This window comes from Chiloscyllium plagiosum, unplaced genomic scaffold, assembly GCF_037043375.1.
Source record: "Chiloscyllium plagiosum isolate Xiang-an unplaced genomic scaffold, Cpla_swu_hap1 HiC_scaffold_7, whole genome shotgun sequence".
Taxonomy (NCBI): Eukaryota; Metazoa; Chordata; class Chondrichthyes; order Orectolobiformes; family Hemiscylliidae; genus Chiloscyllium; species Chiloscyllium plagiosum.
In genome coordinates, this window is record NW_028270145.1 from 113118443 (window position 1) to 113130610 (window position 12168).

A 12168-nucleotide genomic window follows, 5' to 3' on the forward strand; every position below is an offset into this window, starting at 1 on the left:
AGATGTTCACAGGTAAAGGAATGGCTGGAAAATGGGATGCCTTCAGTAATGAGATAATGAGAATCCAGAGACAGTATCTTCCTGTTAGGGTGAAAGGAAAGGCTGGTAGGTATAGGGAGTGCTGGATGACTAAAGAAATTGAGGGTTTGATCACGAAAAAGAAGGAAGCATATGTCAGGTATAGACAGGATAGATCAAGTGAATCCTTAGAGTATAAAAGAAGTAGGAGTATACTTGAGAGGAAAATCAGGAGGGCAAAAAGGGAACATGAGATAGCTTTGGCAAATAGAATTAAGGAGAAACCTAAGAACAAAAGGGTGACTGGTGAGAGAATAGGGCCCTTCAAAGATCACCAAGGCAGCCTTTGTGTGGAGCCGCAGGAGATGGGGCGATACTAAATGAGTATTTTGTGTCAGTGTTTTCTGTGAAAAAGGACATTGAAGATATAGAATGTAGGGAAATAGATGGTGCCATCTTGAAAAACGTACATATCACAGAGGAGGAATTGCTGGATGTCTTGAAAAGCATAAAGGTGGATAAATCCCCAGGACCTGATCAGGTGTACCCTAGAACTCTGTGAGAAGCTAGAGAAGTGATTGCTGGGTCCCTTGTTGAGATATTTGAATCACCGATAGTCACAGGTGATGTGCCAGAAGACTGGAGGTTGGCTAATGTGGTGTCATGATGTAAGAAGGGTGGGAAGGACAAGCCAGGGAACTATAGGCCAGTGAGCCTGACGTCGGTGGTAGGCAAGTTGTGGGAGGGAATCCTGAGGGACAGGATGTATTTGGAAAGGCAAGGACTGATTAGGGATAGTTAACATGGCTTTGTGCGTGGGAAATCATGTCTCTCAAACTTGAGGTTTTTGAAGAAGTTACAAAGAGGATTAATGAGGCAGAGAGGTAGATGTGATCTATATGGACTGCAGTATGGCGTTCAACAAGGTTTCCCATGGGAGACTGGTGAGCAAGGTTAGATCTCATGGAATACAGGGAGAACTAGCTATTTGGATACAGAACTGGCTCAAAGGTAGAAGACCGAGGGTGGTGTTGGAGGGTTGGTTTTCAGACTGGAGGCCTATGACCAGTGGAGTGCCACAAGGATCAGTGCTGGGTCCACTGCTTTTCATCACTTACATAAATGATTTTGATGTGAGCATAAGAGGTTTGGTTATTAAGGTAGTAGATGACACCAAAATAGGAGGTATAGTGGACAACGAAGAGGGTTACCTCAGATTACAAAAGGATCTTGACCAGATGGGTCAATGGGCTGCAAAGTGGCAGATGGAGTTTAATTTAGATAAATGCGAAATGCTGCATTTTCGGAAACTAAACCTGAGCAGGACTTAAACACTTAATGGTAACGTCCTAGAAAGTGTTGCTGAACCTTGGAGTGCAGGTTCATAGCTCCTTGAAAGTGGAGTTGCAGGTAGATAGGATCATGGAGAAGGCGTTTGGTATGCTCCCCTTTATTGGTCAGTTAAAAATCACAACACCAGGTTATAGTCCGACAGGTTTATTTGGAAGCACTAGCTTTCAGAGCACTGCTCCTTCAACAGGCGGTTGTGGAGTATCCCCTGATGAAGAAGCAGCGCTCTGAAAGCTAGTGCTTCCAAATAAATCTGTTGGACTATAACCTGGTGTTGTGATTTTTAACTTTGTACACCCCAGTCCAGCACCAGCACCTCCAAATCATTTATTGGTCAGAGTATTGAGTACAGGAGTTGGGAGGTCATGTTGCAGCTGTGCAGGATATTAGTTAGGCCACTTTTCAAATATTGCATGCAATTCTAGTCTCCTTCTGATCGGAAGGATATTGTGAAACCTGCTAGGGTTCAGAAAAGATTTACAAGGATGTTGCCAGGGTTGGAGGATTTGAGCTATAGGGAGAAGTTGAACAGGCTGGGGCTGTTTTCCCTGGAGCATATGAGGGGTGACCTTGTAGAGGTTTATAAAATCATGAAGGGCATGGATAGGATAAATAGACAAGGTCTTTTCCCTGGGATGGGGGAGTCCAGACTAGAGGCCATAGGTTTAGAGTGAAAGGGAAAAGATATAAAACAGAACTAAGCGGCAACATTCTCACACGGAGGGTGGTGCATGTGTGGAATGGGCTGCCAGACAAAGTGGTGGAGGCTGGGACAATTACAGCATTTAAAAGGCGTCTGGATGAGTACATGAATTGACGGGTTTAGAGGGATATGGGCTGGGTGCTGGCAGGTGCGACTAGGTTGGGTTGGGATATCTGGTCAACGTGGATGAGTTAGACTGAATGGTCTGTTTCTGTGCTGCACATCTCTATGACTGTAGGAGAAATGTTGTCACCCAGAGAGTAGTGAGCCCATAGAATTTTTTTTTTAGATTACTTAGTGTGGAAACAGGCCCTTCAGCCCAACAAGTCCACACCGACCCTCCGAAGAGCAACTCACCCAGACCCATTCCCCTACATTTACCCCTGCACCTAACACGGGCAATTTCCCATGGCCAATTCACCTGACCTGCACATTTTTTGGACTGTGGGAGGAAACCGGAGCACCTAGAGGAAACCCACGCAGACATGGGGAGAATGTGCAAACTCCACACACAGTTGCCTGAGGCAGGAATTGAACCCAGGTCTCTGGCGCTGTGAGGCAGCAGTGCTAACCACTGTGCTGCCCAGAATTCTTTGACACTGAAAGCATTGAGGTGAAAACATTGAATGTTTTAAAGAAGGAGTTAAATCTAAGTAAGGCTAAAGGGACCAACAGGTTGCTGAGCTGGATGGTCATCCGTGATCGTATTCAATGGCAGAGCAGTCAGAAGAGGCTGAATGGCCTCCTCGTGCCCCTAATTCTTACATTCTTATTTATTAGTTGTCAATGCTTTCTGTGATTTCTTTTGTCCTGTGCCTGTAGGCTCTGCTGATAGAATTGTGGAAATTTCATGGCACAGAAAGAGATCACTTTGCCCATCATGACTGCGATTGCTGTAAAACAAACCATCCAACCCTAATTCCACTTCCCAATGTAGTTGGGCCGGTTCCACTTTTCACATAAGTTGAGGTTTCTGTCTTTGCCAACCTTGCAAGCATTGAGCTTCAGAGCACTACCAATAGCAGGGTGAGAAAATAATTTCTTTCAACAGAAGTCTTTCAACATCTCAAACAAATCTCCCTTCAGCCCACTCTTTTCTAAGGAGAACAACCCCAGACTATCCAATGTTATAATTTTCCCCAGTATCATAAATCTTCGCTGTCTCATCCTTCCTGTGATCAGGTGACCTGGATCTTTGGAACAAATGTCTTTGTGTTTGCCACCCAAAAGTGTGCTTGTGTTCTAACCTGGCTCCCTCTTTGAATTGTAGACAATGGCAAACAGAGTGCTGGAGGATGAGTTTGTGCGAAACTTAGCAAAGCTGCTCCGAAACCACGGTAAGTCAGATGGAGAAACTTCTTCCTGTGGTGCGGGACAGTGGGAGGCTCTGGGACAAAGCGGCAACACCTTTAAAATTGAGCCAGGCCGTTGAGGAGTGAAACACTTGATGTCAGGTAGATGACTGAACACTTGGAAAAACCAGTGTCTGCAGTTTCACAAAGGTCAGGTCGTGGATGACAAAGTTGCTGGAGTTCTTTTGAGGATGTAACTAGCGAGATGGATAATGGGGATCCAGTAGATGTGGTATATTTGGACTTTCAGAAGGCGTTTGACAAGGTGCTGCATAATACTCTGATCTAAACTGTTAGATCCCAGAGGGTTAAGGGTAGAGTATTGGCTTGGATAGAGGATTGCCAAAGTCAGGATAAATAGGTCCTTCTCTGGATGGCGAGCTGTAACTATCAAACTGCTGCAGGTTTCAAATTTTGGACCACAGCTATTTACAATCTGTGCTGGAGATCATAGCAGGTTAGGCAGCATCCATGGAGAGAGCAAGCTAACGTTTTGATTCTCGATGACTCTTTATCAGAGCTTTACAAGATGCATCTAGACTCAACATTAGCTTGCTGTCTGTCCGTGGATGCTGCCTGACCTACAAGCAGGGATAGTGTAACAGAGCAAATTCACAGCTGATACTAAACTAGGTGGGAAAGCAGGTGATGATGAGATAGAGAGTTGACAAATGGATCTTGATGTAGGTATGCTCGCTGAGCTGTAAAGTTCGTTTTCAGAAGTTTCGTCTCCCATACAAGATAACATCAATGAGCCTCCGGATGAAGCACTGGCATGGCTCACTTTCTATTTGTGTTTAGGTTTCCTTAGGTTGATGATGTCATATCCTGTGGTAATGTCATTTCCAGTTCTTTTTCTCAGAATGTGGTGAATGGAATCCAGGTCAATGTGTTTATGGATCTTGATAGACAAGCAGAATGGTCCAGAGTCTGGCAGATAGAGTTTAATGTGGATAGGTGCAGCAGGCCAGACAGCATCAGAGGAGCAGGAGAATCGACGTTTCGGGCATAAGCCCTTCTTCCTGCTTATGCCCAAAACGTTGATACTCCTGCTCCTCGGATGCTGCCTGGACTGCTGCACTTTTCCAGCACCACACTTTTCAACTCTGGTCTCCAGCATCTGCAGTCCTCACTGTCTCCTAATATGGATAGGTGCCAGGTTGTCAATTTTGGCTGGAAGAATAAAAGGGCAAATTGTTATTTAAATGGGAAGCAGATTGAAAGTGTGTCAGTGCAGAGGGATCTGGGTCTCCTTGTGTATGAATCACAGAATGTGGCTACACAGCTAAACTGTATAATAAGAAAGGCAAACGGAATCTTGGCATTTATTGCAAAAGCACCGAATTATAAAAGTAAAGATGTGTTATTACAATTATATAAGGCGATGGAGCGATCATACCTGGAGTATTGTGTCCATTTTTGATCTCCTTACTTGACGGAAGATGTGGTGGCACTGGAGGCAGTTCAGAGGAGGTCACCAGGTTGATTCCAGGGATGAAAGGGCTGTCGCATCAGGAACGGTTGAATAGTTTGGGCTTGTACCCACTGGAATCAAGGAGAACGGCGGGGGTCTGATTTGAGGGATAAAATGTGAAAGGGGAGGGATAAAATGAATGGTGAACAGCTGCTCCCCCTTGTGGGACTGGCTTGAACAAGAGGTCAGAGATATAGAGTGAGAGGTGGGAGGTTCAAAACTACTTCTCCCAGAGGAAGAATCTGTGGAACTCACTGCCCCAGAATGCAGTGGAGGCAGAATCAAATCAACAGATTCAAGAAAGGAAAAGGTATGTTTCTGATGAAAAGTGGATAAAGGGTGACAGGGAGCAGGAAGGAGACTGGGGATGAGGATGAGATCAGCGTGTTCATGTTAAATGGAGGGACAGGCTCAAGTGGCTGAATTGCCTACTCCTGCTCCTAATTCCTATGTTCCTGTGAACCCATTGTCCTGCACGGAGCAGTGAATCCATACTTTCTATTCACCACTACCCCTCACTGAAATTAAGTACATTCACAGATTTTTGGTAAAACAGTCAAACGGTATGTCCTGAAGTGTGTAAATGGTGTAGAGCTACAGATAAATTGTTATCTATAAAATAAGGTGAAAGGGCTGAATGGCCTCATGTTGTGTTAGGATGTTTGTTTTAATTACAGCCTGCACTGATAACAAGTGAGCCTCAGAATTTGAGAGGTGACTGAAGTTTTCATTGAGGGGGGAGGTGTCTGATGTACTGAATTTATACAAATTGCAGCTTAGGGCTTAAGCCCTGGGGGACTTAGGGTTTAGAAGCTAAAAGATTAAAAACAAGTGGGACAATTTGTTTTTAACTCTAAAGGTAATGAAATTGTGTAATGTGTTACAAACACAGGAAATGCTGGAGATTTCCAACATCTGCAGTATTTTGCTTTTATTTGTGTGATATGTTACCAGGTTTGCAGCAGATAATTAATGCATTTCCTGGAGAAAAGGACGTTAGCAAGATGTTAGGTAGGTGGGAATTGCTCTCTCAAAAGGTTTGTTGGGTTTAAAGGTCAAGTTCCAATTTCTTAAATATTCTGTGTTCTTCTCATGAAACATTGTGCACCCCCAGTGCCCAAGTTCCTTCATAATTGCCAGCAGGGGTTGGGATGACATTTGCTGTCCAAGAAAGGTTGTTTGTACTCTGGGAGTCCTGTACTGGCTGTGAGTGATCTAACTGCTACATTGCATCCATTACAGTAGTGACTCCACCTCCAAAGCCTTTTCTGGCTGCAAGATGTCTTTGGGCCAGCAGTTATGACCCATTTGGGAAAGAGTTTTGATTCTCGAACCCCACTGCTCTTAGGGACATCGCAAAAGTTGGTTCAATCAAAGCACACAGTCCCCTTTTACCTGTCCTTTGAAATCAAAATCACAAAGCGTACTGACCAGGTTCCTGCACTTAAAAGCTATAAATAGGTACGGTCTAATCACAAGTAAAGTATCAACATATGGCTCTACTAGTTAAAAGCCTAACCGTTTTTAAAGTGCCTCCACATATACATACAAGAAATATCATTTTATGGATGGAGGAGCTTGAAAACCCAGGGGACACAGTCCAATAGCACCGGTCCATTCAGGGCTCATTGAGACGTTCCCTTTGCTTACCAATACTGTGTTCTTTAGTCATCTTTCTCCAGATTCATAGAATCATTGAATCCCTACAGGGATTCTTTGTCATCTTTCTCCAGGCTCTTTCACTTTAATGTAGGAAGCAATTGATACATAGACTACAACGTTCTTAGTTACTGGTGAAAGGCTGCAGCTTATCACACCTAATGGGAGAAAATATCTGGCTGTCTTCAGGTATTTTTACTGCAGGGAGTGTGAGCGCAAGAAGCACCACCTACCCTACCTGAGTCATTCACAAGCCATTTAGCTGCCCTGGAATCAATTAGGGAATTGTTGTTGGGCTGATGACCTTTGACATCTGCGACTAAGCACAATTGCACAAGCCATTCAGCTACCGATTGCTGGCCAAATCATGCTCTGCACTCCTACCCAGATGCCACAAGGCCATGGTTCACGTTCTCCAGAGGTGTGTCATATCATCTCTAAACTGGTTGATTAGGGATATCTAAAACAAAACATCCCCTACCGTTTGCACAAACGAGCAGCGTTAAATGCCAAACAGAGTTTGGTAACTTGTTTTTAAAAGGGCAGCAATTACTTTCATAGTCCTAAAAATTTTAAATGGTCCTTTTTCCATTTTAGTCCATCCCTGAAAATAAAATGATACTGTCCCCCTACAGACTGAAGTTGTTCAAGGTATTATGAAAATGTTAGTCTCCTTTTTTCCCCCCCCACCACAGGTCAGAGTTCCTTCAATAAAGGTGTTGTTTACTTCAGTGGATGAGATTGAAGCTGCCCTCCAACGCATCTCGTCCACATCCCGCACCTCTGCCCTCAGACCCTATCCCTCCAACCGTAACAAGGACAGAACGCCCCTGGTGCTCACCTTCCACCCTAGCAACCTTCGCATAAACCAAATCATCCGCTGACATTTCCGCCACCTCCAAATAGACACCACCACCAGGGATATATTTCCCTCCCCACCCCTTTCCGCCTTCCGCAAAGACCGTTCCGTCCGTGACTACCTGGTCAGGTCCACGCGCCCCTACAACCCACCCTCCCATCCTGGCACTTTCCCCTGCCACCGCAGGAACTGTAAAACCTGCGCCCACACCTCCTCCCTCACCTCTATCCAAGGCCCTAAAGGAGACTTCCACATCCATCAAAGTTTTACTTGCACATCCACTAATATCATTTATTGTATCCGTTGCTCCCGATGCGGTCTCCTCTACATTGGGGAGACTGGGCGCCTCCCAGCAGAGCGCTTTAGGGAACATCTCCGGGACACCTGCACCAATCAACCACCCCGCCCCAGGGCCCAATATTTCAACTCCCCCTCCCACTCTGCCGAGGACATGGAGGTCCTGGGCCTCCTTCACCGCCGCTCCCTCACCACCAGACGCCTGGAGGAAGAACGCCTCATCTTCCGCCTCGGAACACTTCAACCCCAGGGCATCAATGTGGACTTCAACAGTTTCCTCATTTCCCCTTCCCCCACCTCACCCTAGTTCCAAACTTCCAGCTCAGCACTGTCCCCATGACTTGTCCGGACTTGTCCTACCTGCCTATCTCCTTTTCCACCTATCCACTCCACCCTCTCCTCCCTGACCTATCACCTTCATCCCCTCCCCCACTCCCCATTGTACTCTGTTACTTTCTCCCCACCCCCACCCTCCTCTAGCTTATCTCTCCACGCTTCAGGCTCACTGCCTTTATTCCTGATGAAGGGCATTTGCCCGAAATGTCAATTTCGAAGCTCCTTGGATGCTGCCTGAACTGCTGTGCTCTTCCAGCACCACTAATCCAGAATCTGGTTTCCAGCATCTGCAGTCATTGTTTTTACCTCAGTTATCAAAAGTCAGGCATTTGCATAAGACCTTGCATCACTTCAGGATCTCTCAATGCAATTAATAGCCAATGAAATGTTTTTAAAATGTTACTGTTGTAACATTGGAAATGAAGCCATCTTTCACCTAGCAAACTCCTACAAATAACAACTAGATTATTTTGATTGTGATGTTGGTCAAGAGATGAATATTGACTCAGGACAGTGGAAAATAAGGCTCAGTTCTGAAAAATAATCATTGGTTTGGGGGCATTGACCCTGTTTTTCTCTCCAAAAATGCTGTCAGACCTTCTGAGTTTCTCCAACCCTTTGTTTTAATTTCAGATTTCCAGCATCCACTGTATTTTGCTTTTATTTTAATAAACCAAAGCCCCTTTTGAAATTGGGATCTTTTTCTTTCACTTGATGGAGACAGACAGGGTTTTGGTTGAGCATCCTATCGAAAAGGCAGCACCTCTGAATGCAGCAGGCCCCCCGTCCTGCACTGGGAAGTCAGCTCGGATTGTGTTAGCAAGTTTCTGGAGCAGACTCAAGTGGCTAATTCTGACTCTGAGGAGTGAGTGCTCATAATAGAGCCACAGTAGACTTGAATTGTATGCCAAATGCAACTCACTAGTAGGTCATTCAGTCTGTTATGCTTGTGCTGGCTCTGGGAGACTCTGCAATTAACCCCACTCTGCATGCTCTTTCTGTATAGCCTTGCAACATTTCCAACCCCTTCTGGTGTTTGTCTATTTTGAAGGTAATTCCTACAGCTGCTTGCATCACCCGTTCGAGTAGAATGTTCCAAGTTGTAACTGAGTAATTATGTTTAAAAACATTTTCTCGTGTCTCCTCTGGTTTTTCAGAAATGTAGTGCTCAGAAAATGAATAGAAGGGGTGCGATTGCCAGAACCAGGAAGCTTTGTTTCAGGATAAGTAGTTGGCCAATTAAGGCAGAGATTAAATCTTTCATCACTGAGAGTTAAGAATCTTTAGAAATCTGCGTCCCAGAAAACAGTGAACACTATTATTGAGTATAATCGCAACCTTAAATTAACAGATCTTCGGAATCTGAGGAAATTATGAATGTGTAATTGGTGAGGGAAGGTAGAGTAGTTCCAGATGATAACTGGTTTTTGCAGAATGTGAAGAATACTCAATGTCCGTGTGGCCAGCTTTGGTTTCTGTCTCATTCCTCCTTGGATTAAGGATCAGGAACATTTTGTCCAGCCCACTTGATGCAGCAGTATGTTCCTCACAGGAGTTGAGGGGTCCCTATCTTGGTTCATGAGGGTATCCCACTTACCAGCAGCTTTGTTACATATGTGAATGTGTCTCTGGTGCCCTTTGTCCAGGTGACTCTGTACTGAATGGGACAAGTACTCTGTCGCTGTTAACTGTTGGCCTCCAGCTCCTCCACAATCTCTTTGAGCAGCACCTCCTGCCACGCAAGTACCAGCATGGGTTCATCGCACTGCCCTCCCACCCTTCTGATACTGTCTCCGTCCTTGAGGTGCAGTTCCTTTTCGATGTTCTACAGAAAACCGTCTCGCTGAAGGTTGGTGAAACTTTGCACGTTTTATTTTCTGTATGCTCATGGATTTTAAGACTGTGGCTTGAATTTTCATTGATGACATCATTGATCATGTTTTCTTCCCGCTCGGAAAAGTCTTTCTGATCTTCTTAGATTGTGTACAGAAGCTTTTGTAAAGTTTATTTTCATCGAGATAGCAAAACTTTCTCTATGCTGTCCCTATCAAACACTTCCATGGACAGCATGGGCTTAGATGCTGAGGAAAGCTCTCTCTATGCTACACTAACCCCATCCCCCCCCCCATCAAACACTCCCGGACAGGAACAGTCCAGGGTTAAATAAAGAGGAAAGCTCCCTTTACACTATTGTGTTTTAGAATCCTGACGTCAGAAAGCTCTCCAAGTGTTTCCAATAACTGGGTTTCTGCTCTCTTGTGTTATCTGGTGCAGAATCTAGAATACAGTCCAGGCACTAGGGGGGCAAGCAAGTGAAATGGTAGCACCTCTGTCATTTGGCAGCTATTTCTATGAATGGAACAGTGAAAAATTATTTTACCTGCATTTGTGGAACATTACAGTAACTTCAATTTTTTTAAAAGTCTTTCCTTGGCATTATCAGACCGATTTGGCCCGTGGGGGGGCGAGAGACTGATGTACACATTTGTGGGAGGGTGTTAGGAAGACAGGGACGTGGGTGAGCACATACGTGCATCAATGGTGGGAGCTCTGGGAGGATGTTTGCACACACTTGTTTTTGAGTGAGGCGAGAACAGTCAGTCTGTGTTGAGCAATGGGCTATATGTGCATCTTTTCTTCCTCAATCTCTGTAAAAATACTATCTTTTCTCTTCCAGTTGGTACATCCCCCGGGTCCCAAACTTCAGACACCTGTGAAGATCATGGCTTTTAAATCTCTCCGATTTTTAGAGGTATGTATGTTGTGCCATTCCCTTCCAATCGGGGTGACTGGTTGGGTGGCTCTGCTGTGTGTTTGTCTGTAGCAGACAGCTTCCTGGGATGGAGTCATTGACCTCAGCTGCTTCCTCCCTATGGATGAGATTGTTCAGCTGCAATACCCTTCAATTCACAGCATCAACTTGATATTTAAAAAGCACCTTTAATGTCATCAGACTTTCCGTGTCTCACTATCTGGCTGTCGCTAATGTATGGGATCTAACCCAGTGTGGATAGCAGCTCATGGATATAAAGTAATTAAGCAAGCCCAAGATGCATCATCAGACACAGTATGACACCCACTTTTACATTAGGTCAAACAACCAAAAGCTTGGTCAAAGTGTTAGGTTTTAAGGTCTATTTTGAATGAGGAAAGTGAGGTGGATGTGGTGTAGTGAGGGAATTACTCATACAGCATGGAAACAGACTCTTAAATCCAACTAGTCCATGCCAACCATAATCCCAAACTAAACTAGAGCTCTGGATTAGTGGTGCTGGAAGAGCACAGCAGTTCAGGCAGCATCCAAGGAGCTTCGAAATTGACGTTTCGGGCAAAAGCCCTTCATCAGGAATAAAGGCAGTGAGCCTGGAGCATGGAGAGATAACCTGGAGGAGGGTGGGGGTGGGGAGAAAGTAGCATAGAGTACAATGGGTGAGTGGGGGAGGGGATGAAGGTGATAGGTCAGGGAGGAGAGGGTGGAGTGGATAGGTGGAAAAGGAGATAGGCAGGTAGGACAAGTCCGGACAAGTCATGGGGACAGTGCTGAGCTGGAAGTTTAGAACTAGGGTGAGGTGGGGGAAGGGGAAATGAGGAAACTGTTGAAGTCCACATTGATGCCCTGGGGTTGAAGTGTTCCGAGGCGGAAGATGATGCTTTCTTCCTCCAGGCGTCTGGTGGTGAGGGAGCGGCGGTGAAGGAGGCCCAGGACCTCCATGTCCTCGGCAGAGTGGGGTGGGGGGGGGAGTTGAAATGTTGGGCCACGGGGTGGTGTGGTTGATTGGTGCGGGTGTCCCGGAGATGTTCCCTAAAGCGCTCTGCTAGGAGGCGTCCAGTCTCCCCAATGTAGAGGAGACCACATCGGGAGCAACGGATACAATAAATGATATTAGTGGATGTGCAAGTAAAACTTTGGATGTGGAAGTCTCCTTTAGGGCCTTGGATAGAGGTGAGGGAGGAGGTGTGGGCGCAGGTTTTACAGTTCCTGCGGTGGCAGGGGAAAGTGCCAGGATGGGAGGGTGGTTGTAGGGGTGTGTGGACCTGACCAGGTAGTCACGGAGGGAACGGTCTTTGCGGAGGGAGGAAAGGTGTGGGGAGGGAAATATATCCCTGGTGGTGGGGTCTG

The 12168-nt window shown here is 45.6% G+C and overlaps 1 protein-coding gene across 2 annotated transcripts in view; it reads left to right on the forward strand.

Moving 5' to 3' along the window:
• stk11ip (serine/threonine kinase 11 interacting protein) overlaps positions 1–12168 on the forward strand; it is a 129107-nt gene that overhangs the window by 22594 nt on the left and 94345 nt on the right. For both annotated transcript variants that reach the window (XM_087989370.1, XM_087989371.1), the window contains exons 2-4: positions 3342–3408; positions 9695–9897; positions 10726–10800. In XM_087989370.1, coding sequence (XP_087845496.1) covers positions 3345–3408; positions 9695–9897; positions 10726–10800 — 342 coding nt within the window. In that variant the 5' untranslated portion in view covers positions 3342–3344. The remainder of the gene's footprint in view (positions 1–3341; positions 3409–9694; positions 9898–10725; positions 10801–12168) is intronic.